The sequence below is a fragment of the Puntigrus tetrazona genome, chromosome 17 (genome assembly GCF_018831695.1).
Source record: "Puntigrus tetrazona isolate hp1 chromosome 17, ASM1883169v1, whole genome shotgun sequence".
In the NCBI taxonomy this organism is placed as follows: domain Eukaryota; kingdom Metazoa; phylum Chordata; class Actinopteri; order Cypriniformes; family Cyprinidae; genus Puntigrus; species Puntigrus tetrazona.
Genome location: NC_056715.1, coordinates 15895595 through 15919395, shown reverse-complemented (window position 1 = coordinate 15919395; position 23801 = coordinate 15895595). Strand labels below are relative to the sequence as shown.

Here is a 23801-nt window from a genome sequence, read left to right as displayed (position 1 = left end):
CTCCACATCTGCAAAAAAAAACAAAAAACTGCTCCAATTACGCAGGCGGATCGCCGAGCCAATTTGTACAAACTTTTGTGGAGCTGTGCAGTCGGCAGGTTAAAGAGACATCTTGTGACGAATGGAGACGAGAAAGAGAAGGAAAGCGCACGACTACTGATGCCTTACTGTCAGGGGATTGTTTTATTTTGCACTTTCTGACAATTTGACAAGGGCACGGGAAGAAGCAGGAACAGAATTGGGAACTTGACTATGTTTTGAGCCAGATTCAACCGTAAAAGCTTTGGCCGATCGAGGAGTGAGCGGCCAAAGAAACGTCATGAACAACAAAAAATGTAATTCTAGCGCTTTTCTAATGCGACATTTGAATGAAAGCTGTTGACACTTTTGTCAGATGCGGTTAAGTAAAGAGTGCCTGAGAAAAATTTGCTGTTGTGAAATATCTATCCTGTCCTGCCACATGTTACCGCTTTCTTAGCGCAGAATACAAGCATGCAACGCTTGAAATAAAAGTGCAGTACCAATAAATCACTGGTGCTGCGTTTGTTAGCTGGGAAGGATTTGCGTGAAGGTACGATATTTATCCTTTTCTGGAGCAGTTTCCATGTTTCATTAACAGTTATTGTTAGTACAGCATCCTGTTCACCATGGTAACTGTTGTTTCCATACACCAATAATTTCATGTTATGTTAAATGTGTCATTTTATATGTTTAAATGGCTGTGGTGGTTCAGACCAGCCTAATAACAAAAACTAGTTTGGGACTGCTATTTAATATCCTATAGTATTCATTTTTGTTGTTATATGTATATGCTTGTTAAAAGCATGTTTTGGTTTTGTAACAAAATTCCATACAGATAGACAGACATAAATAGATATGGTTGGTGGGTCGTGGCTTGATGACCATGGAAAAACATGGGTCCCGAGGCCCACCAGTGGTTCCAGTTGAGAACCACTCCATTATATGAAGATATGTAAACATGTCTTCATGAGTTCATAGGTTCGATACCATTTGCTCATAAAATGTATATGCACCTACCCCTTACAGAAAATTACACATAGTAAAATATGCACGAATTACCGTGAGATCGGTGTAAAAAGTTCACACACTGCATTTAAATGGCCGTGCATTTTGATTGGTAATGACAGTCATGAGTTATTTCACGACGGCAGACGCAACACTGTTATTATTTTTACCCCCTCTAAAGGGCGTTTAACTTTAAAGTGTATATATAGGCCGTAATAAGGTGCTTGCACAGACGAACTATAGGGTCATTTTTTGTTGGACGACAGGCTCTTGTAGCTTCAGTTATTGTCAAAAGTTTCTACGAGTGATCCATTTCTTTTAGTATACAGTGATCAATTTCAAAACCATATAACACAGAACCAAATAACATCACGGTGTTTCCCAAAAGTATCGCTTTCCTACTATAGTAGCAACATAGTTATATTATTTGATACATCCAAAACACAGTTACAATGAAAATTTGCTAATCGTTTTGCAAACTACAGTTCGAACAATAGATGTTTGACAATTTTTCTGTGGTAATTTTGACCATTTAAACAGTCCCGACTAGCTAGTTAATTTCTGCAAGCATGCATCACACTATGGTTAGTCAGCGTTAAACACACTGAAGGTCCAACACACATTTCCATTGTATCACATTGTAAACAACATGCTAAACAATGTAACACTTCAATAGCATTACTGTATATTTGATCTGCTTTGTGACCCGAACCCGATCATCTTTCGTCTGCCCCATGATCGTCTCCTCTCTTCTGTCTAGTGAAATAACCATGAAAATGCTAAAACGGCAAGAAAAATTAGTTGTACCGCTGCTTTAAAAAATAATAATGACCGGTATGACAAGTTCAGAAAATGAGGCAGAAGCTTGGTCTTGCATCTCTATAGTCTTCTATCTGAGGCTTATTCCCTCAGGTGTGGTTGAATGAAGAAGGTTCTTTATTTATCCGAGTCCGGCCCCTGCCCCATCGTTGTCTCTTCCCACCTCAATTCTCCCGTCATGAATGAGCACACAAGTGCAAATGCTTGCATCTCAGATTCTAATTTTAGATATCTATTTATGCCCCCTCAAAGTTATGGCCGAGGATCAAGCTCACGGCCTGAATAATGCATGCAGCTTAGCGCAGACTTCCTCCTCTTGCACAAAGAATATTGATATTCCCCACTGCTGACATCATACCTGATAGCTTCTTATCACCAAACCAAATACGCACTGCACATGGCTGCTTCACAGCCCTATTATTCATCCGATAAGAGTGGATAGGAGGATGAAGGATGAGAAGAAGCGCTTGTGTGTGTGTGTGTATGAGATGGGCAGTTGGGGTTCAGGCCAGTGTGTCCTGGATGAGTTTGTTCTCCAAGGAAAGTGCCTTGGACATAAGGGAGCATTTTGATTGGTCGTTTTGGTTAGTCGTCTTTAATGTGCCATCTGCTGACAGGACTCCAAGTAAGGTCAATAAAGACTCTCTCTTTCTTTTTCTCTCTCTCTCTCTCTCTCTCTCTCCTTCTCGCTCTGTTCCAGTGTTAACGAATGACATTGGACCGTGTCTTTGGCACCGGGTGTATTATGGAAAGCTTTGATGTGCCAATGACAAAGTGTGTTGAGAGTGTGCACTGACTCTTTATGAAGTCCATATGTCTTCAAGAGTTATTTTAAAGGTCCGCTCTGCTTTTTTTATATTTATGGCAAAACGTACGGCTGCTTTTTTTGATCCGAGAGTTTAGCATGATAATATACATGACAGTGTTAGTGCGTTTGGTCTTAGCGGAAATGATCTGCTACACTTCTGCCTTGGTAGAGCAAGTACTGGGACTTGCTACGAACAATACTTCCACGGACATGCTGCTGTGAGCATGTAAGAAGAACAACCCCATATATAACATACATTAAATTATCCCCCGTAATGGATCTTTACAGGTTGAGCTGCGGAAGATGTAAGGTTTCTTAAACTGCCAAAGTAAACACTAGCAAAGCATTTGAATGTTGAGCAGCAAGCTCAACCAACCAGCTGGGCTGTGTGAATAACATCATGTGCATTACATCAGATTGAGTTAGAAGCTAAAGTTTCATGACAAAACTTTGTATTTCTTTTTTAAATAAGGGAAAACTTGCATTATGTATGTATGTATGAATTTTTGAAGCTTTTTTTTCTTTCTCCCTGACTTGTTATCAGTAAGAACAAGCACGGCTGTGACACCTGCCGTTGTAAGAAATGCCCTGAACTGCCATGTGACAAGTCCTGTCCAATGGGTTTCCAGCACGATGAGTTGGGCTGTCTGATTTGCCAGTGTAGAGGTAAGTCACTGTTTTTTCCATTAAAAGGACTAGTGATTTTGTATTATCTAGTTTAACAGCACCATGACTGTCACATTTCTCAAATAAACTTGATATTTCCAGATTAGAAATCTGATATGCCTGTTAAAGCACATTTTTTAAATTCTGTTTAAGCACCAATAGAGATATTTTGATTCAGCAATTTTATTTTCATATCAGTTCATATCATATTTTTTATTTTTATATCAGTTTACAACTTTTGGGACGTGTCTCTGTTTAACTCTGGCTATTCAGATCATTTTAGTCTTTCATCTTATATTTTATTTCAGCTTTAGTTAACAAATAACTATTTAAGCATTTCTTTGTAGTTTTAACTCTAACAACTGATTAATATAATTAATAATTACAATTATTTCATAATTTATCAGTAATTCTGTCTTTTACCATATTACTGTTGTGACAGTAAGATACTACAGGCCATGCGTTTTTTTAGAAACATTAACCCCACTTACACAAGGTAAAATAACTGCAGCCCATTGCTTATTGCTTTAATACGTAATCAAAAATGTTTTAAATGCCCTTGAAGTAGACAGCTAACACAGATCAAAAATGTTTTCCTATTTACATCAAATACAATTTTGAAAGTCATTTATATTTCAAAATGTAACTCAAAAGCAATTTTTGTCATGTCCGGGGGTAATCTAGTGCTACATTGGCCCCATACAGCTGAATCAATATGCTGAGGTGTTATTCCTTTCATTTCCAAGTGCGAGCCATGTGCACACAGAAGGCTGCTGGGACTCCAATCCAGGAGACCAGGGTCTCCAGCATGACTCATCCCCCCTCCCCATATTTTCCATTTATTTTGAGGGCCACCTGTTGTATATACAAAAGCCAGGCCCGCAGTTACTCAAAGCCCTCCATTATTTATACGACTCTTGTGTTCTCGTTTGATTCATCTTCAATAATGAAGCTGGCACGTGAAATATTCACAAGCTTGGTTCGTTTAATGAGACGAGAGAGCAAGGAAAAAGACCCTTTTTTAATCTCCCTCTAGCTGAATTTTTGAAAGCGTGCATCCTCCACATATCACCCAGACAGGATTTTAATCAATGTGAAATGGTTCTGTGATATTGACTGGGGCCTGGCTGGAGCCCTGCTGCTGTTGTGGAGAGGCAGTGAGAGGTGACTCTCCTGGCAGATAGAATGAGATTTGAGAATGTTTTGTGCTCTGGGGTTTGGGGCGTGCGAGGCATCACTTGCATATTTTGTCATTTCACGCTGTCTGTGGTGCAGCCGGTTGAAAATGTTTCACTGAAGAGGTCAAATATCTGGAATATAAATGTAAAAATGATTGAGGGAATCCTCTGGGTTTCCCGTTTCACTATTAATATGCCGAAGAATCCATTCAGACCAGACTGTATAAACACTTTTACAGTGTGTCTAAAATAAAAATCAATTAGATCATTTCACATAGAAGTTGTTCTCTTGTTTTGTTTTGTGATTTTGGGTTAAGCGTTTGCAGCATTTGCGGGTAAATGTCAACTAAATTTCAATCAGTAGCTAGTAATTTAAACATAACATGCATTTAATAAATTGTGGATTATAGTATGATGGTTTTTGGATGATGTCAAATTTAGCAAGAAACAGAAGTTGTGATTTGTCTTTTCCTTCCTTTTGTGATATATATGAGTGAAACAGCTTCTGCTTTATGAAACAACACTTATTTTTTGTTAAGTTTTGTCGTTGTTGTTTTGTTTTTTTTGGAAATTAAATCACAAATATAGTTGGTTTTGTATAATAATTTTATGAGGTATTTTATTAGTTGAAGTTCCCCATAAGGCCATTTTTAAGGTTTCTCATATTGTTTTGGGAGTCTCCTACAATAGGTATAAATACACGTAAAGTCAAAAAATGTTTTAGTTTTCTCAAAATAGGCATTTAATATTACCACATTTTTCCAGTGATTCTCAAACTATTCATTTGAAGCCGTTCTAAGATTCAGTCTCTCTAAACCTCTCTTTGTTGTGAATGATTGGTCAGATTGCCCAGTCTATTGTGATCTGTCCACCATATATAGCCAATGTCGAAAATGCTATGCCATTTGCCGCAGTTGAGTGCTCAATAGAAAATACAAACTCCTCTATTTATCATGCTATAGTTTGTGATTCAGTGGAGCCAGCTGGTCCAAATTAACTGGGTACCAAGCCGTCTTTCAAGAGAGAGTGTTTTGTAAATCCCGCCTTGTACTCAGTCGTCAGTAAAATGACGGGAACACAACAAAGACTGGGGTTGTACCGCTGTGGCACAGTGGAAAAAATGAATTTTAACCACTGATTTTTTAAAAACGACATAAATTTACCTTCACAGCATTAGAGCACAGCGTCTTCTCGGCATGACAAACAAGCTATGGTGTTTGAGGGCAGTTCAAGTTGTTTGCGTTTTTACCCCGTGACGTGTATCTTTTACAGAAGTGATATTCGAATGACTGGCGATCTGTTTAAACCGTTCAGAGTTGATGCTTTCAGCTCAGTTTTCAGTTGATGTGTTTATTGTTCATTCATTGGTTATTCTGTGCAGATCAGAGCCCGTCATCTGTGGCTCCAGCAGTGAAACTGGGCTCCTGCTTGTCTATGGATGGCCGCAGGCACGAGAATGGTCAGAGCTGGCATGACGGATGCAGGGACTGTTACTGCCATGCTGGGAGAGAAATGTGTGCCCTTATTTCTTGCCCAGTTCCCCCCTGTGATAACCCCACCATCCGACCTGGCCACTGCTGCCCCACCTGTCCAGGTGAGCCCATACCGCAACATGCTTTATTAACATCTCCGTTAATACATCAGGATGGATTATACATGTTAAATTACTTACTGTCTCTTTCAGAAGAGTCCAGTTCCCATAAGCCGGAGCTGAGCGAGGTGTCCGTGTGTTTGGCTCCGGGAGGAGAGTACTTTGTGGAGGGAGAGACGTGGAACATTGACTCCTGCACTCAGTGCACCTGCCACAGCGGCCGTGTGCTCTGTGAGACAGAGGTGTGCCCGCCCCTGCTCTGCCACAGTCCAATCAGAACGCAGGATTCCTGCTGCCCTCGCTGTCCAGGTGCGCTGTCAACGGAAGCCTTTACGTTTGAAAGGGATTGCTACTCTAACTCACCAGAACTTTAGTTTAGAAGCACGTCGAAAGTCACGGAGATGCCAGTGGCTGTGATATTTGATATGTTGTGCAAGTACAGTCAAGGGAGGCAGAAAAACATCATTTTTTAAAAGATTGATTATCGTAAGGACTTTTAAAGCATAGAGGCGTGAGACACCTTCAAAGGGGGAAAAGTTAACAAAATGTGAACGTGCATAATGCATGTGTTTGATGGAAATGATGAATACTTCATGGGCACGGGAGCACAGGATCAACAGACTGAGCCGAAAGGATGACAGAGGAATAGAACGGATGCACATTTCAGAGCATGTTTCAGCAACTCAGCTAGAACGATATTAATAAAATGATCTCAGTGCTGCTGAAATCCTTTTTTCGGCTTTCTAAATGAAAGAGGGATATGTAGATTTGTTTTTTTTCAATATTGGATTGTTCGAGTTGCTATGAATTTTTATGTCTTTCAGTCAAAGTATGTTGACATTCCGTTCTTTAGTTACAAGAGAAACTACTCAAAAAAAAAGATTTCGCTCTCACTATAATATGGAGCAAATCCAGCCCCAGAGAAATATGGTGAATATCAAAGATTGAATTCAAAGACGTAGTGTGACATGCTTAATTGGAGACTATTAGAAATTCGTACACTGTCAGTTTTTATTTTAGCTTGTAAACTGGATGTCACTGAAGTCAACATCAAAACTGTTTGCTTCCTTAATAGCTTTCTGGTCTTACTGGGAAGGATCTAAGGATTTAAAGAGAAATAAAAGTCTTTATAGTTCTATCATTAAACTCTAGATGGCACAGGCTGGTGGGTTCATTATGCAAACTAATGATAATTCACAGCATCAAACTACTTGTCACATGCTGATTGGTTCATGTGTGCTTACACAGCCAATGAGCTTGCTGTTTTATGTTAAGGTGACTGGATGCGACACGGAGTCGTCATACAACAATCAACTGGTTCCTCTAAAAAAAAAAAAGCCTCCACCTTCCCCAGCTCCACCTGTATAGATATGCTACATGTTATTGTATATGCTATCTGTGTAGGAGCAGTAAAATACATGAATACTGTCGTATCCGTTACCATGCTAAAATCTTCAGAGTTGTCATGATAGAAATCCGTTTGCATGTATCTCTTGTTTCAGATGATCCAGTCACCCCTCAGACGCCCAGTAACGACAGCATGCCCAGCTACTGCAGGAATGAGGATGGTGATATCTTCTTGGCCGCTGAGTCCTGGAAGCCCAATGTCTGCTCCAGCTGCGTGTGTCTAGACGGATCCATCAGCTGCTTCTCTGAGTCCTGCCCGCCTGTCAACTGCGCCCGGCCCGTGCTCAGGAAGGGCCAGTGTTGCCCATACTGTCTAGGTATGTAAATTTGAGCACAGCTGAAGATCGTATTGCACCGGCATCAGACAGCCAAGTTAAGTTGCCTTTTGATCATACGTGGGTGTTAATGACACAGCTATGACCGAGCGTTTCTCCCACCTCTTCACTAGATGCCACGCCGAGGGCCGTGTGTCATTTCAACGGGAAGACGTACATGGACGAGGAGCGATGGGACATTGACAGCTGCACTCACTGCTACTGCCTGCAAGGCCAGACCCTCTGCTCGACTGTCAGTTGTCCTGTCCTACCCTGCCATCAGCCGGTCACCGTGGAGGGCAGCTGCTGCCCCATGTGTCCAGGTCAGGGTTTATGTGCTGTGTGTTCACATAGAGTTTATATCAGAGTGGAGCAGAGTAAAGCACAGCGGATCAGCATGGCAAATACAAAACCGATATGCTACACATAGCTACATAGTATTTAGAGTATTAATGAAACTAATAGCTTTTTGTTAAATATTTAGCCATTTGAAAATAGTCTTTCTTTAATTTAAATCCAAATTCTTTTGGGATCTTTATTTGCGTTGGACAGGTATTTTAAGCAGACACTAATGTGCTGCTTAAAATACCTGTGTCTAGCTCCCAATGTCTAAATGAGCCAAAATGTCTAAATGTCTAAATGAGCCTATAATTAGAAATTGGGCCTTGACAACTAATTGTTGACCAAGTGATGAAAACAAAATGTTTTAGTAAAAATACATAATAATAATAGTTATTAAACTAATTATAATTCAAACTGTTTTATACGATTTTGTAAAAGATATCTTAAATTAAATAAAAAAAACAATTGTAGGTTTTTGTTAAATTGAAAAAGAAAAGGAAGCATAGAAATTACTTTGTCTGGCTTTAAAACTGTTTTATTTAGAGGCGGGAAAAATAAGCTTAACCAATAAAAGTCCTTTTCAGTCCCCTAATTCTAATGCAATACCACTACTGGAGTTAAATTCTGCATTTTTGCAATCCGGTTTGCATTTATCTCCATATAAATTAAAGTGTATGAAAACATAGCTATAGACTTTTTCATAATGACTCGAATAAATGGCAGTATCACTGATCCAAGTACCCTGCAGTTTTGCTCTCTGTAGTTCTGTCACACGTCTCTCTCTCTCTCTCTTTCTCTCTTTCACGCTCTCTCTTAATCTCGTTGTCTCTCTCTGTCTGGCTCTCATAAAGCAGTGTTTACTTAGAACCTTCTCTCTAATTGAATGGGTCTTTCGTCTAAATACGGACTCGTTGAGATGAATCATTTAAAAGGATTGATTAAGTCAAAGCCGGACAGAGGCTAAATTAGCTCTCTTTGCATTTGGGAGATAATGTCATTGATCACGGCCCTTTTTATTGCTGTGTCACTTGGCTCTGGATCAATGAGGGGGTTGAGAGTGGTGTCGTGTGCACTCTGGGTAATCACTCACCCTTTGGTGCTTTCGCACTCAAAGACGCAGCTCTGAAGATGAGCTTTTAATTAGCCTGCGGCCCTCAATTTCACGCTGACCCAAATCTTGTTTGTTCTGAGTGGGCACTTCTCGACTCCTCTTAATGTAGTTACGATTGGTATTATGTGCTTTGGTGTGTGTGTGTGTGTGTTTTTGTAACGAGCTGTTTTTCTCTCTTTGTTTCTTTCTTTGTGTCCCCGTGTCTCTGATGTTTTAATTACAGAGAGTTACGCTCCCACAAATGTGCCCATCGAGAAGACGGACCAACGAGGAGACAAGCAAAGACATCAACCAGCCTGGCCAACTCATAGCGAAAACGATATTATGCCACAGTTCAGAGGTACTTGAGACGATATACAGACAGCAAGTCTTTTTTGGGCTGACTTAGCTTAATACAAGCCACAGCACAACCAGTCTGATTCATAAGCAAATGACTAGTTATCCAATTCTTTTAATGAAGTGGTCAAAAAAGTCCAATGCATAATGCAGTTTGAATGCTTATTGCTTTCTTAGCGTTGCCACAATGGGTGCTATATAGCAAACTTTACAAACTGAACCTTCTACGGTCATAAACAAGTTATTATTCTGGTTTAGGACAACTAAGCTACCTCCAAATTTGCATGCTCTCTAGTAGGTACCACAGTTGGTTTGAAACTTACTTAACTGTTAAACACTATCTTATTTATAGTATGCATAAGGGTAGTATGAATGGAATTTGGAAGTATTACATTCAACATGTAGGTACTGTCATGTAACCGTGTCAGTTGTATTGCTTACCTGCCATTCACAAATAGTTTTTTTTATGTAAAGCGTCTATTGAATGCACACTCCAGAATCTCGGTGGGATACTATTCTACATACTATTTTTTTGCATGATATACCGTATAGTATGGAAGTAGCAATAATTCAGACAGTAAACATCTCATGGAAGAGCATGAATTAATTAAAGAATTTACTTAGCCTATTTAATCTGTTTTAAGTTACTACCTGGCAAACTTAAACTATTAGCGCGTCTATGATTTCTCCAGATTTCATTCCATTATTGTAGAGAATTATTGAGAAACTTCTGAAGTAATTTTAATCAAACTTCACTCTCACAAAGCTGGTTGTTTTGTTTCTTTTGATTTTCCCTGTTAGCAATCTGTAATTTCTTCTTGATTTTCCATGTGTTGCTTTTGTTAAGGCTGATGTGAGTGAGTGAGTGAGTGGGTGTCTGTCTGTCAAGTCTCTGGCATTTTCCTTAATTGCTGACATGGATGCCTGACATTACCTGCTTTTATAATCAAGCCCACTTTGCATTTCATATGGCATAATTCAATTCTGAACTGTTCTACATCACCCCAGTGAGTCTCTGCTCAATGAGTCAAGGCTATCAGGTGCAAATGTGTGGTTGTGGATTGTTCCAGGTGACTTCGGAAGTCTGCAGATGCCGTACCTAGATGGCAAGACACCGTTGCCCAGTGATGATGCTGGTCTGCACTGGGCCTGGGTTGCACTGCCCATCCTAATGATGATGCTCACTATCGCCGCCCTGCTGTTGGTCAATCAGCGTAAGCAGTGGATCCCTGTGCCTTGCTACCGCACTCCCAATAAGGTACCTGCATGCAATATTTGTCTCAGTTTGCCGCGTGGATGCAGTGGATGGGTGATATACTGGGGGACACAATTAACCGTTAGACGTGTTGCACTATTGTCTCTATCACATTTACAAATTCACATTAACTCAAACAAAAACGTAGTGCTTGCATGCATTTTTGACCATAAAAATGATAACAGGTGCACAAACTTGAAGACAATGATTATGACAATGAGTTATTTGTGTCAAAATGCCCATGATTGTAATTTAGGAAAACTAAACTTAAGGAAAATACTTGTGTAACAGTACTGGACACAGTACTGACTCTTAAAGTGACAGCAGTCTAAAATTACTGCTGTCTGTCATTCATGTTAATCAAACAACAAGAAAGAAAATTTCTCACTGGTCTTGACTAAATATATATTCTTTTTATAGCTGACCGTTTACTTGTCTTCAATGAGCTGTGTTCATTTTTTTAATATTAGTATGAAATTTCAGTGTTATCAAAATGGTGGTACCATGTGATTTTGATCATATTGCCCACCCCTAAAGGATACAGGCACTTTTTGAATCAAAGATGCTGTATGTAGGATTTTGTGCACTTGTTCCTTTTGTTGTCGTCAGTCTGGCAACCTGCGTCTGCGTGTGAGTCGGAGGAGCAGGAGCCGTGTTAAAAAAATGTCTCCAATATTTTTAGCTAGTTCAACCACTCGGCGTCAGTCCTAAATATAGAACCTTTATCATACCAAACAGTATCCAGAGAAATATTTGGCATCATACACTAAATGAGGGTCACACACTACCAGACTTTTTAATCGGTCTGAACACAAACTTGTGCAAAAACATGCACCTCCTTGCCAGGAGACACATGGCAAATAAAAAATGTCCCTGTGCCCTTTATAAAATTATTATTTGATTTTCTGTGAAATCTGTTACCCAGCACGAACTGGAACGCAAATGTAGGCAAAAGTTGTGTAGTGTATTCCAGCATTTATTTGCGTAAGCGTCAGAAAATTCTCTCCATGGCCCAAGACTCACTGTAATTTTGTTTGTCCTGTATAGCCCACGTGTCTCAACAACCAGCTGGTGTATGTGGACTGCCAGAAGGGGACAAAGGTCCAGGTGGACAGTTCCCAACGCATGCTCCGCATTGCAGATCCTGACTCGAGATACAGCGGTTACTACAGCATGCAGAAACACAACAACCTGCAAGCTGACAACTTCTACCAGACCGCGTGAGACACAGGAGAGAGAGAGAGAGTGAGTGAACGAGAAAGAGAGAGACTGAGCCCGTGTTCAGCTGCCAAACCTTTGCGGCACATGGACACCTACTAAAAAAACTGTAGAGACGGACAAAACCACCAAACCAAGTGGTCAGAGAAGAGACCCTGATACCGAATAACAATTCTAATATTCACATAAGTCACTCCAAGCAAATCGAAAAAATATATCACACGTCGACACCTGAAAGTCTCACCATGAGATGGAAGCAGCACCTATGTAACTGAACCATTACGGAGTGTGATTGTTAAATTGGAGAGGACTCTTCCAGAATATTTTTGTGAATCAGAGGTATGGTAGGTTGAGCATCTTTTGTGTGTAAGCGTGAGATTTCGTGGATGTTCAGGCACAAGTTGAAGGTAGTCGTGAAGTCAAATGAACGTTTTTGGGATTAGGACAACTGGGGTGTTTTTTTTTTTTTTTGTTCGTTTGTTTGTTTGTTTTCAACAATATTTTTTTCCTGCATTCCTAACTTTTTCTGTTGGAAAAGAGAGAAATTATTTTAGGAGTGATAACTTTTTGACACAAGTGCTTGTGTGAACACTTAACGCTGAACCAAAGCTTCTCTGTCTACGAAACCTGATATGCCCAGATCGGGCGAGAGGCCGAGGAGGGACGTTCACTTCCTCCCGAGACAGAGGAGGCGCTGGACTGTGTGCGGAGCACAGCAGAGAGATGGGTAGAGGGAAAAAAAATCAGAAGAAAGAAAATCTGTTGTTGCAACAGATGCATTTTTGTAGAAGATGCTACTGTAAGATTGTGATTTCCCCGGTGTTGTGGGTGAGTTTGGCCATTTTTTTTTCTCTTTTAAAGACAAAAGGAGGAAAGCGGAGTCAACCGCTCTGTGGACATGAGTTCTTCCTGTTAATGGATGTGTGGGGTCTCTATGTTGTATTTCTGCTTATATGTACGAGCGTTTTCACATTTAATCATACAAACACCATTTGCTCTTTCTCTCACAACTGAGGGCAGATTGACACTCCTAGCAAATATATATTTTCCTGAAACGAATCCGAGGATTGCGAAGCGAGATGCAGGAACATAGCGATAGTGGTTTGGATTTGAGGCTATGCTTTACAAGTGCTGCTTTTTTTGCTTTGATTCTTTAAACCTCATTTTGTAGGGATGAAAACCAGCGGTGAGGATTGTTTGCGTCTTTAAGAAACATTTACCAAGAAAACAGAATCAAAAGACCTTGTTCCTGAAAAGCGAGCAGAATGGGTTTTTGTGTAAATCACTTGTAAAAAAGTTTAGGGATGTTTGTGTGAATTTCTTAATAGGGGTGTAATGGTACACGTGCCAAACATATAATTCTTTTGGTTCGGTGCGTGTGTGTGGAACGCATTTAAGGTCTATCGATATATTTTCAAAGGAGATATAGGAGATGTAGGACGATTCCATTTGTATCGATGTACTTTGATGTTGTGAACGCATTCGAAAATTAAACGCAGAACACAGATTGAGCTTATGTGGGGAAAAAATGAGACCTGCTTTATATTAAGCGTTTCAAACCACGCCAGTTTACCTGCTTTCAAATGAATGCACTTGAGACATGTTTTCATCGACACATGCAGGAAAGCTCATTCTAACAGCAAGTGAGTATATCCATCAGACGTCGCTAATAAACTAGCGGTGCACATATTCGTCAAATTGACATTCATTTTAAATCTGCGCATTAATTTTGACTAATAAATGTAAAAGCCTGTTGTGGCAGTAACAATTTTTATTCGAAGAAAAATACGACCACGTACTAAGTGTCTCTTGGAGGTTATACAGTACGTTGAAGAACGATCACACGACTGACCTGTAAATGCGAAAAACCCCTTTCCATTGCAGTTTTGCAAATTATTCCTTTTTTCGGATCGCCTGAAAAACCAACTCATGCGAGCGTCTAAACGTTTTTGCGATATTTGGGAGTTTTTGCGTAATCGACGCATTTTCGTTCAGTTTTGCGCAATTTGAAGGGTAATGGAAACATTTTATTTTCGCCCGCTGTACCTGTAAAGTTTTTTTTTGTGTATCGTTATACCCCTACTTCTAACATTTAATTGTGTGTAAAATAAAGCAATGACGCCCCAAGATGCCGTGGTTTACGGTGAATTTAGAACAGCGTATAACAGGAGCATTGTTAGCTTTTACAACCTCACTGTAAATCGCAGTTTCACTGGGTTTATTGCTGTTACAGTTATTCCATATACATAGCAAGGTTTCACTAAATAAAGCAAAAAATATTTATGATATTAATAAAAATAATATCCCGCCAAACAATGCAGTTCCTCAGAAACAGTTGTGGTTGCAAACAAAGTAGCTGATGCATAAACAAAGAGGTCTTTGTTCGTAGAGTAATTTGCAACAGCTTCAAATGCAGTTCAACCAATCAGAATCAAGCACCGCAACTATTCGTTTTTTGATCAGAAGAAGGACAAATTAATGCCTAAAACAAAATACAAAACTGATGGCAATTTACCTATCAATCCTATAAATGGTTTCTATTTAAGTTATCAAAAATCTACAAATGTCTTTGCTAACAATTTACGCCAATCTGAAAATTACATTCGGTCTTCCAAATGATCGCAAATAGTCCTACGAAGAATTGGCACGAAAAGTAATCGTCTCCAGTTTATCATTCTCAAGCGATTTACACAGAAATTGTGCTGGCTCTCTGCGAATTAGGTCTAAAAAAAAACGATCAAATTATTTTTGGTAGGGGATCTGAAACAAACCTTTACCGTTTTTTGGTTAAGTGTTTTCCGTTTTCTTTATTTGTACCGTTCAAGAAACTGCCTCCTTTTCTGGAAGCTTTGAAACATTACTGAGGCACCTTCGCGTTCTGGTTTTCTAGCTAAGAACAAATTTGGCTTCAAAAATCCAAAGCTATTATAGGAACATTTATGTACATATTATTGCTAAAATGAAAAGACCTGAAATATTATGTGAGTATATATGTATGTGTGTATGTATATGTGTCGGCATGTACGCACACATGACTTCTCTTCATCGGTAAGGTTCCTAGTTCATTTTCCTAATGAATGTATTTATGATTGAGCAAAATAAGAGATTTATATGGCAAGCTGATGATGACAGGCATTCCATTGCCTTTCTTGTTTGGTGGTGATTAAAAAAAGCACAGACGTTGATGATACGGAAAGAAAGACAAACATCTCATTCTATCCTTATTTTTGTGTCTTTTTTCCCTTTGGTTTTCACATGCAGAGCTTTGCTCAGTTGAACGTTTTGGGGCCCGTAAGAGTCACTTTGGCTTTGTTTAGACAGGCAAAAAAAAAAAAAAAAAAAAAAAAAAATCTCGTTTTGGCTTATCCAACTTTTAAATTGTTTTTCGTAGTGTGAAATGTTAGTCCAAGAGAAATCATTTTTGTACAAAATACAGCGTGGACGGCCAATTTTAGACGAAACTAAGCCTTGGTTTCTGTACGTGAAGAAGCATTGTCACGTTGCCGTCTATTGTGATCTTACAGCTGAACGATGAAGCTCTCGTTTGATCGTTTCCTCATGAGTCCCTTCAGGTGTCAGAACTACTGGAATGTTGATGGACATAAGCTGTTGAAGTGAGGGGCGGGGCGAGGGGCGGGGCAATGGGCGGGGCAGTGGGGGGGAACGGGTGGGGCTGGTTATTTGTGATAGTTTGTCTTGGTTGTATCTTTATCTATATGTGATATTGTTTGTAGAGCTATACAACTTGGCACTTTTATATAGAGAGAAGTAACCTATGTGTTTCTTTCTTGTTTTGGTTTCGTTTGTTTTCTAACTAATCTTTTTAGTAGACAGAGCTTGCCCTTCTTTTGTTTTTGATTTGTTTTGTTTTTTTCTAAACCCTTGTGGGACCCTGTGCAGGAGTAAACCAGTGAATCTCATGAAAACACTTACAGTCGCATTTCACCACTACGTCACACGCAAAAAAAACCTGAGACATTGCTTTCTGAAGTAAGTAAATCAAGCTTATTGTAAGACGCAGTTCGCGTTATGACATTATTCTTCAAGACAATTAAGCACACGTTCTCCAGAACAGCTTTTTTAATTTTTTCTTTTTGTTGTCTATTAAATGCGGATAAATATAAGTTTGTTTGTTTTTTTTATACAAATATTATATTTGAATTTTAAATTTTTGTATGGCGGCGTGGAAAATGTGCTTAATTGTCATGAATTATCACATGTAATATTATAATGATTTTAATTTACTTTGACCTTTTTTCTTTATTTTGAGGTTGGACTGAAATACGACACAGATACCGTTTTTTTTTTTTTTTTTGCTTTGTTTTGGGGGTTTTTTTGAGTGAGAGAGAGGATTCAGACCATTTGTTTCAGACAGTTTTAACAATCACACAGTAAACACTTTTCATTTACTGTATTATTTTCATTTCATTTACTGTATTATGACCTCAAAGTCGCATTTTAGCCCTGATTCAAGCACATAAATGTGCAGATATAATTGAGATCTTGCAAGCAATTGCTCTCGAGGACGTGAGGCTAATTACGGAGATTTGGATCCTTCACTCCTGTTTATTCTTTACCACCTTTCTGCTTTTGCGGAAGCGAAACGATTGATTGGTAGGCCCGTCTTTCAGTCACGGCCAATCAAAAAGCATCAGAGAGAGGGTAAACAAGAATTATTAATGAATCGCTGGAGAGAGCGTTGCTCCGGAGGACCCAAGCACCTTTGCAAAAATAAACTCAACAGCGTTTCAGCAAGATGTCATCCATATTTAATGAGCAATGTGAAATCTGCGCATAGCCCACTTTCGAGCCGAAATGCAATTTCCACACACAAAACAGCATTTCCTCCTCATTGCCTCTGAACACACTGTGCTCGAGTTCACGGATGAAAGCCAATAAACGCCGCTGACTGGATTTGATTCGGGCAGACCTGCACATTTATTTTTCGGGTCTTACGGGGTGTAGTCTTGATTTAATTTTTTTTAGTGCATTCTCTAAGTATTGTTGTAAATACTTGAGCGTCACTCGCCAAAACGTACAAAAAAAAAAAGCTGAATAAAAAAAAAAAAATACAAAAAAGGTTTGGAGAGAAAAGAATTAGAGATGTAATATATTGTCTATGACCTTTAATAATTTATTGTTGAGCGGAAAAACTGAACTTAGCGGAGAACGTGGCTCAAATCACGGATGTCTGGGTTGTGTCGATCTCTCGAAGAGCGTTTCAGACTTCAAGACTTCATAAAGTGTCCGTTTGGTCTTTATTTTTTTATTATTTTGCTTCTTCTGAGAGCACACCAATGTCCGTTTTTCGAAAGGATGCTAAGTGAGTTTATTTGTTCCGAGAAATTGAAGCCCAGGGAGCTTCTAGAAATGTGTCCCCGTTTCCCCTCTCAACCCTCTCATTCTTACTTTCTGCATACAATATCAACCCTTCTGGAGTTTGTATACTACTGGTGTTTAATGTTCATGTAAAAAAATAATTATGTCAACATGGGTCATGATACTGCAGATTTATAAAAAGGGTAGATGAAAAGTTGACTCAGAATTCCTGTAGCACAGCAGATTTTTTCCAGTTTCTTGTATTATTTTGTTTCTTTGCAGCACAATAAATACTTTTTAAACAACTGAGGGTCTTGTCGTGTTTATGACGGGCGCTTCATTAATCTCAAATCGCTAATATGTCATTAGGATAATAGCAGTAGTTCCAAGAGGATAGAGATATGTTTGTTTTGTTTAGTTTTTTTGGAATTTTTCAAAATTACATTTACAATAAAAACATTTATCTGAGTGAAAAAAAAAAAAAATATATATATATATATATATATATATATATATATATATATATATATATATATATATATATATATATATATTTGTTATATATGTAGACTATAAATTAATGTGATTATTTATTCATTAAATAAAAAAACACTATGGGCGATTATATGTTTCTGTAATTATGAGAGTTATATAAGTTAAAGGGACAGTTCACCCAAAAATGACAATTATTCACCATCCTGTTGTTTCAAACCTGTAACACTTTAATTCATCTTCTGAACACAAGATAAGCTGTTTTTCATGAAATTTGAGAGCTTTCTACTTTCAATATGAAATACGTTTCAGAACCTGAACGGTGTAGTTCACCCAAAAATGAAAATTCTGTCATCCTTTACTATAGAAGTCAATGTTGTCAACATTCTTCAAAATACCTTCTTTTGTGTTGAAACTCAGGACGACTGTCCGAGGATAATGAAACAATAACTTTTGGGGGTGAACAAAATGAATGAAATGTAACTAAATTGATTGCTTTCACAAAATCTATGCGTGTGAAAATATTTAATGAATTTCCAATATTTCATGATAGCTACTTTTTTTGAAAGAAAAGGTTTTCCATTGAAGCGAGGGACTAAAGCTTTTTCGACACATTTAATAAAACATTAACATGCACTAAACTGTATATAGAGTGAACCAGGCACATGTAACATTACATGTTTCTACATGTATAGAGGATATATCTGCTCTCTGTAATAGAACGCTTTGCTGCCTGAGTTGGTGTAGTCTGTAATTAACCATAAGAATCATTATTAACACATTACACACAACACCGTCCACACACGCTGAATTAAACCATGAAAATCCCTTGGCATTGCATCTCTCTCTCTCTCTCTCTCTCTCTCTCTCTCTCTCTCTCTCTCTCTCTCTAAAGCGTAATTTCAGTCTTTCACTCTGCTTTATCCACCGCCATGTTACTTGTGTGCAGAATGGCTGTGGCCGTTGATCTTTGGAGGGCCCTTTGCCATCAGTAATAAATGGCCAAACGCCTACAGAGTAAAGTCTATGATGACCGCAGTGACACAATCAGACCACTGAGGGGCGACAGAGAGCCGCGAAACTTTCCCCGAAGCGCCGCGCTGCGAAAGACGCTGATACAGGTTTGTCAGCTGCAGTTTTGCTCTGAACAGTCACACGAATGACACTGAAGAGAAAATGCAAAGCGAAAAAAAAAAGCAAACAAAATCGAATATGAAGACGACTGGATGTGACGGCGGTGACAGGATATGAAGTCAGCACTCCCAGTTAGTGGCTGTCCTGGTTTCCACATTATATCTCACGACTCTCCACAAGAAGAGAATCATCAGGGAAAGGGACACACGAGCTTTTCAACCTGTGTGTGTTGCCCTTTAAAAGGCCAGTTCACTTTAATATTAAAAATCAGTTTAATGCACTCGACTTCATGTCAGTAAACCTATATGCTGTTATTTTACACAGAAGAAAACATTTAGAGGTTTTTATATTTTGCATTTGACAGTTCATATTTTATTGTAATAATAATAAATATATGCCATTATTTTATAGAAGATTTATATACAGGTTGTTGTTTGCCAACACCTTAAACTGTCTTTGAGAGTCAATAAATGATCATGATTATTATAATTGTATTATTATAAATTATTATTATTATTATTATTATTATTATTATTATTATTATTATTATTATTATTATTATTATTTCCTTTTAAAGACACTTATTAATATTATTGTTGTTGTTATTTTGTCGGTTATGTATTATTGTTGATAATAAAGTTTCTTTATTTTAAATTTTTGACCGTTTATATATTATTGCAATAATAATAATAATAATAATAATAATAATAATAATAATAAATATATGCTATTATTTTTACTCTTTTATATACAGTTAGAAGATTTATTTACAGATTGTTGTTTGCCAACACCTTAAACTGTCTTTGAGAGTCAATAAATGATGATGATTATTATAATTGTATTATTATAAATTATTATTATTATTATTATTATTATATTTAATGTTTTTTTTCATGTTAATGCTATATATATTTTTAAATTGCAACTATTTCAGTGAGGTTATTGTAACCTTCCGACAATGTTGTAATGCGATTACAAAGGAAACGTTTTAGAATTTTATGCTACTCATTTAAGGACTTTTTAATGACTATAACAACAACAACAACACTTCGAAACTGTGATTGAAGGTTACTAACTCATATTAGAACACGCTGGCAATGTCTGCCATCGCAAAGTCTATAAAAAATGAGCTAGAAGGTCACTGCTGTGGAGGCAGCACCGTCACGCGAGGTTAATCGCTAGCATTTATGCATGCTGTACGGAAAACTTGATTGATTTCAGAGAACGCCGGTTGACATTTACCAACGTACTGATGCACAGACATTTGTACGGTTTTTACAATCAAGGCGCAAGTTGATAAAGGAAGGGCTGCGTTACAAAGCTAAGCTTGACGGCGTAAGCGGTTCTGCCGGCGTTCACTAATGTTGACGTTCAGGTTGTTAGACTTTATTTCATGCTCCACTTCTCGCTATTACATGATGCCGAGGTATGAATACAAGACACAAACAGCCGGCTTCATTTATACAAAAAGAGACCGGCCGTGCTACGATGCCCTCTAACAGCATATTTGCCGTTTAGCATGTCACGCTCAATCCTTTTTTTTTTTTTTTTGTGGTGGCCTACAATAACCCTCTTTGTTTGCCACCATGTGCGTATGGGCATTTGCGTAGAGTTTTGTGATATGGAGTGTATGTCAACTCTGACCTTTTGTCCATTTTTCATTTTCATAATTGACCGGGCATGGCAGAAATGTCCATCAGCTAATCCTCTTACTGTAGCTCTAATGCCAGCTCTGTCGGAGCAGCACCATGTTAATGGAACAAGCTGCTACGAACCGGCAAGGTGGAGAACGGCCAAGTCCTGACGGTCCCCGCTGGCTAACAGCATGCGGCAAGCGCCGGTCCCTCTATTAAGCCTCATTAAATTAGTATTAATTTTAATATTAATTGTACTCTTCCATTATTGATAGTTAGACTGACTGGATGTTTTGGAGTTATTACAGTCCGTGCTTGAGGGAACGTGTCCGAGGTGGAGGTGCAAATGGCAGCAATTCATTATTAGAATTAGTGTGTAGCATTAGCTAGATACGCAGGCAAAGCTGGGTGACTCCACCCCAAAATGAACATTTGTCATTAATCGCTTACCTCCGTGTCGTTCCAAATCCGTAAAAGCTTTGTTCATTTTTCGTAACACAATATATCACATTTAAATTCACCGGTTAACGGGCTACGGTATATTTTGCTGTAAACAGCGGTTCACCGTAACATAGATCGATTTAATTATATTATGCAGGATATTTGTGTTTGCTTTAATTTGATTAGTTAACAGTTTTCGGTACAGTGTTGTTGGGACACCAATCCAGAAACCAGTCCTTAAGCAAAGCAAAACCGTTGAATCGCGTTTAAATAAAAACAAAGGCGTTTAAAAGATTTTTCACAGCTTTGCGTTCCACCAAGAACCAATGAGAAGGAACCGTCTCTTTCTTAACTTAATCTGAAGAACCGTTTTATTTTAAACAGAAGTTTCTGCAGATGGTTCTTTATGGAACCAATTACACAAAAAGGTTCTTCTGAAGCACCTTTATTTTTAAGAGTGGCAGCTTTAATTCACTAAGAGTACATTCATTCTCGTATATAGTGAATAAGATGGAGCAAGCGTACTCCGAATGAAAAGCATACTTCCCCACAGTGTTTGAATCCTCAGCTGACTTTCCTGCCTGGTGCCTCAAACCCCAAATTCTCATCAGCTGACCAGTCCTTGAAGCCTGAACCCAAGACACACACTCACACACTGCTGTATTCAGACCATTCACATGATCACAGGCAGGAAGGCGGCATGACTCTACACCAGCACATAATACACCAGTGGGTCCTTGATGTTTAGTAAGGATTACAGTCAGCACAAAATCAAAATGGAAAATATTGACTTTTTTAGTAAGCTTTTCTTGTCGCTTTCCCTTCCTCGTGTATTAATCTGTGCACCTTATTCCAAAGGAGAAAAAAAATGTTTGTCTTCTTAATCTCCTAGCAAATTAAATTTTCGTGCTCCGTCTTCGAAAAACATTCGTCTGCTGACGCTACTCAGGCTAGACCGCGATATGTAGACCTCCTGCTTCCTTGTGCTGATCACCATCTCATTTCCAGCAAGCAGAAGCTAAATAAAAATCAGATTCATACTCTTCGAGGTCAGTTAGTTTCCATTGAATTAGCGTCGATATCGATAACTAAAACGTTTTTTAAAATGTGTGCGTTCATTTAAATAATTTTTTTTTAAAGTTTACGATATGATTAAAAATCATTTATAATGAAATATAATAAAATAAATTGAAAAAACGTAAAAAAGCATAAACATTAAAAAACAAGAATAAAGTCTTTCCACACACACTTTCCACAAACAATGCTGAACTAGTGCCAAAAAAATTTGTAATAATAAATAAAGAGTAGAGGCCTAAAATACACAAGTATGAATTGAGGGCAACTATATAAACAATGTCCATTTTACAGAAATGTTGTCATAGGATGAAATAGGATAGCGTACCCTTGATCGTTAGCCAAAAGAGATCAAAATTTTACCGCACATATGTTTACACACATACAAAGTTGTCCAGCCTTTTGCAGTATGACATTTGTGGTTGTTTAACGAGGACACTGAAGCAAATAAAAAGAGTTAGACGTGTCTAGGGGATAGTATGAGGCACAGATACATCATTTAAAGGGGCGTTTACCTCGACGTGGAAGGTAAGATGAAAGCAGTGGAGAAATAATTTATCTGTGGAGGGGGTTTTCCTCTGGGGGAAGAGGTTACCTGGGGTGGCTTGAGCTCTCTTTGAAACGAGGCTACGTGTCTCCGTACGCCAGCGGGGAGCTGCTGTACCAGAGCAGAGTATGTCCCAGGAGCCGTTCTGTTCCTCTCTCTATGGCTTGGCGGTGAGCCCTTTGGACTCCTATAGCTGGCGAGGTTCAGATGCCACGCCGAAATGTGGATCTGCCTCAGAAGGAGAGTTTTTGTTCCTGTTTTGGAGCCGTTCTCCCAGATTAAGTTTGGTTTGTACAACCAAGAAGTCATTTTCGACAAATGTTTTGTTTTTCGCAAACGCGAAAAAAAATAAAAGTTCATGTTTTAGACAACAATTCGTTAGAGCGTGAACACAGAGGAAGCGTTTTGTTGTGGATTTTAAATGCACTAAAGACTTTCTTTTTTGCACTTGTAATATTGCACACAAAAAGTATTCTTGTAGCTTCATAAAATTAAGACTGAGCCACTGATGCCACATGAATATTTTGTCCATGCTACATTTCAAGGCCTTGAACATGGTACTTGTTTTGCTGTCTATTGAGGGTCAGAAAGACGGAATTTTCATTTTTGGGTTAACTAACTCTTTAACTCTTTACCACTTCTAAAATTAAACGTTTTTTTGTTATTGTAAGAAACAGGAATCGCGTCTACAGATTGACATGATGGAGTTCAACAAATAGACATCAAGTGAGTTCTTCTCAAAAGAAATCTAGATTCTGGATGTTCAACTTCCACAATGAGGTTTGGCTATGTTCCAGTTTCATTTACGTCTCGAGCCTGATCTTGTTACAGCTGATGTAAACGGCTGCGAAGGTTTTGAGTGACAGCATTAAATCTTGCTTAATCATCCCTGCCTAAGGAGTCATCATTATGATCCCTGAGCCAGCACAGCAGTAAGGAAAAAGCAGCCCAGTCTCATAAAAAATGAGTATAAATAGTACAAAAATGGTGATATCTATACAGAAAAATAAATATTTTGGCGTATATGTGACACGCACGTGTTTGGCGTGCGTTAAAAACACGTTTTGCTTATGCATATGATACAAAATT

General features: G+C 38.5%; 1 protein-coding gene across 1 annotated transcript in view; it reads left to right on the top strand.

The window, feature by feature from the left end:
* The window catches only part of LOC122362005 (cysteine-rich motor neuron 1 protein-like), a 49738-nt gene extending 32043 nt beyond the window's left edge, over positions 1-17695 (top strand). The window contains exons 7-14 of the mRNA XM_043263241.1: positions 3198-3319; positions 5879-6091; positions 6182-6397; positions 7591-7812; positions 7944-8132; positions 9486-9602; positions 10669-10856; positions 11901-17695. Of these exons, the coding sequence (XP_043119176.1) occupies positions 3198-3319; positions 5879-6091; positions 6182-6397; positions 7591-7812; positions 7944-8132; positions 9486-9602; positions 10669-10856; positions 11901-12077 (1444 nt within the window). The 3' untranslated portion in view covers positions 12078-17695. The remainder of the gene's footprint in view (positions 1-3197; positions 3320-5878; positions 6092-6181; positions 6398-7590; positions 7813-7943; positions 8133-9485; positions 9603-10668; positions 10857-11900) is intronic.
* Positions 17696-23801: the final 6106 nt, after the last annotated feature.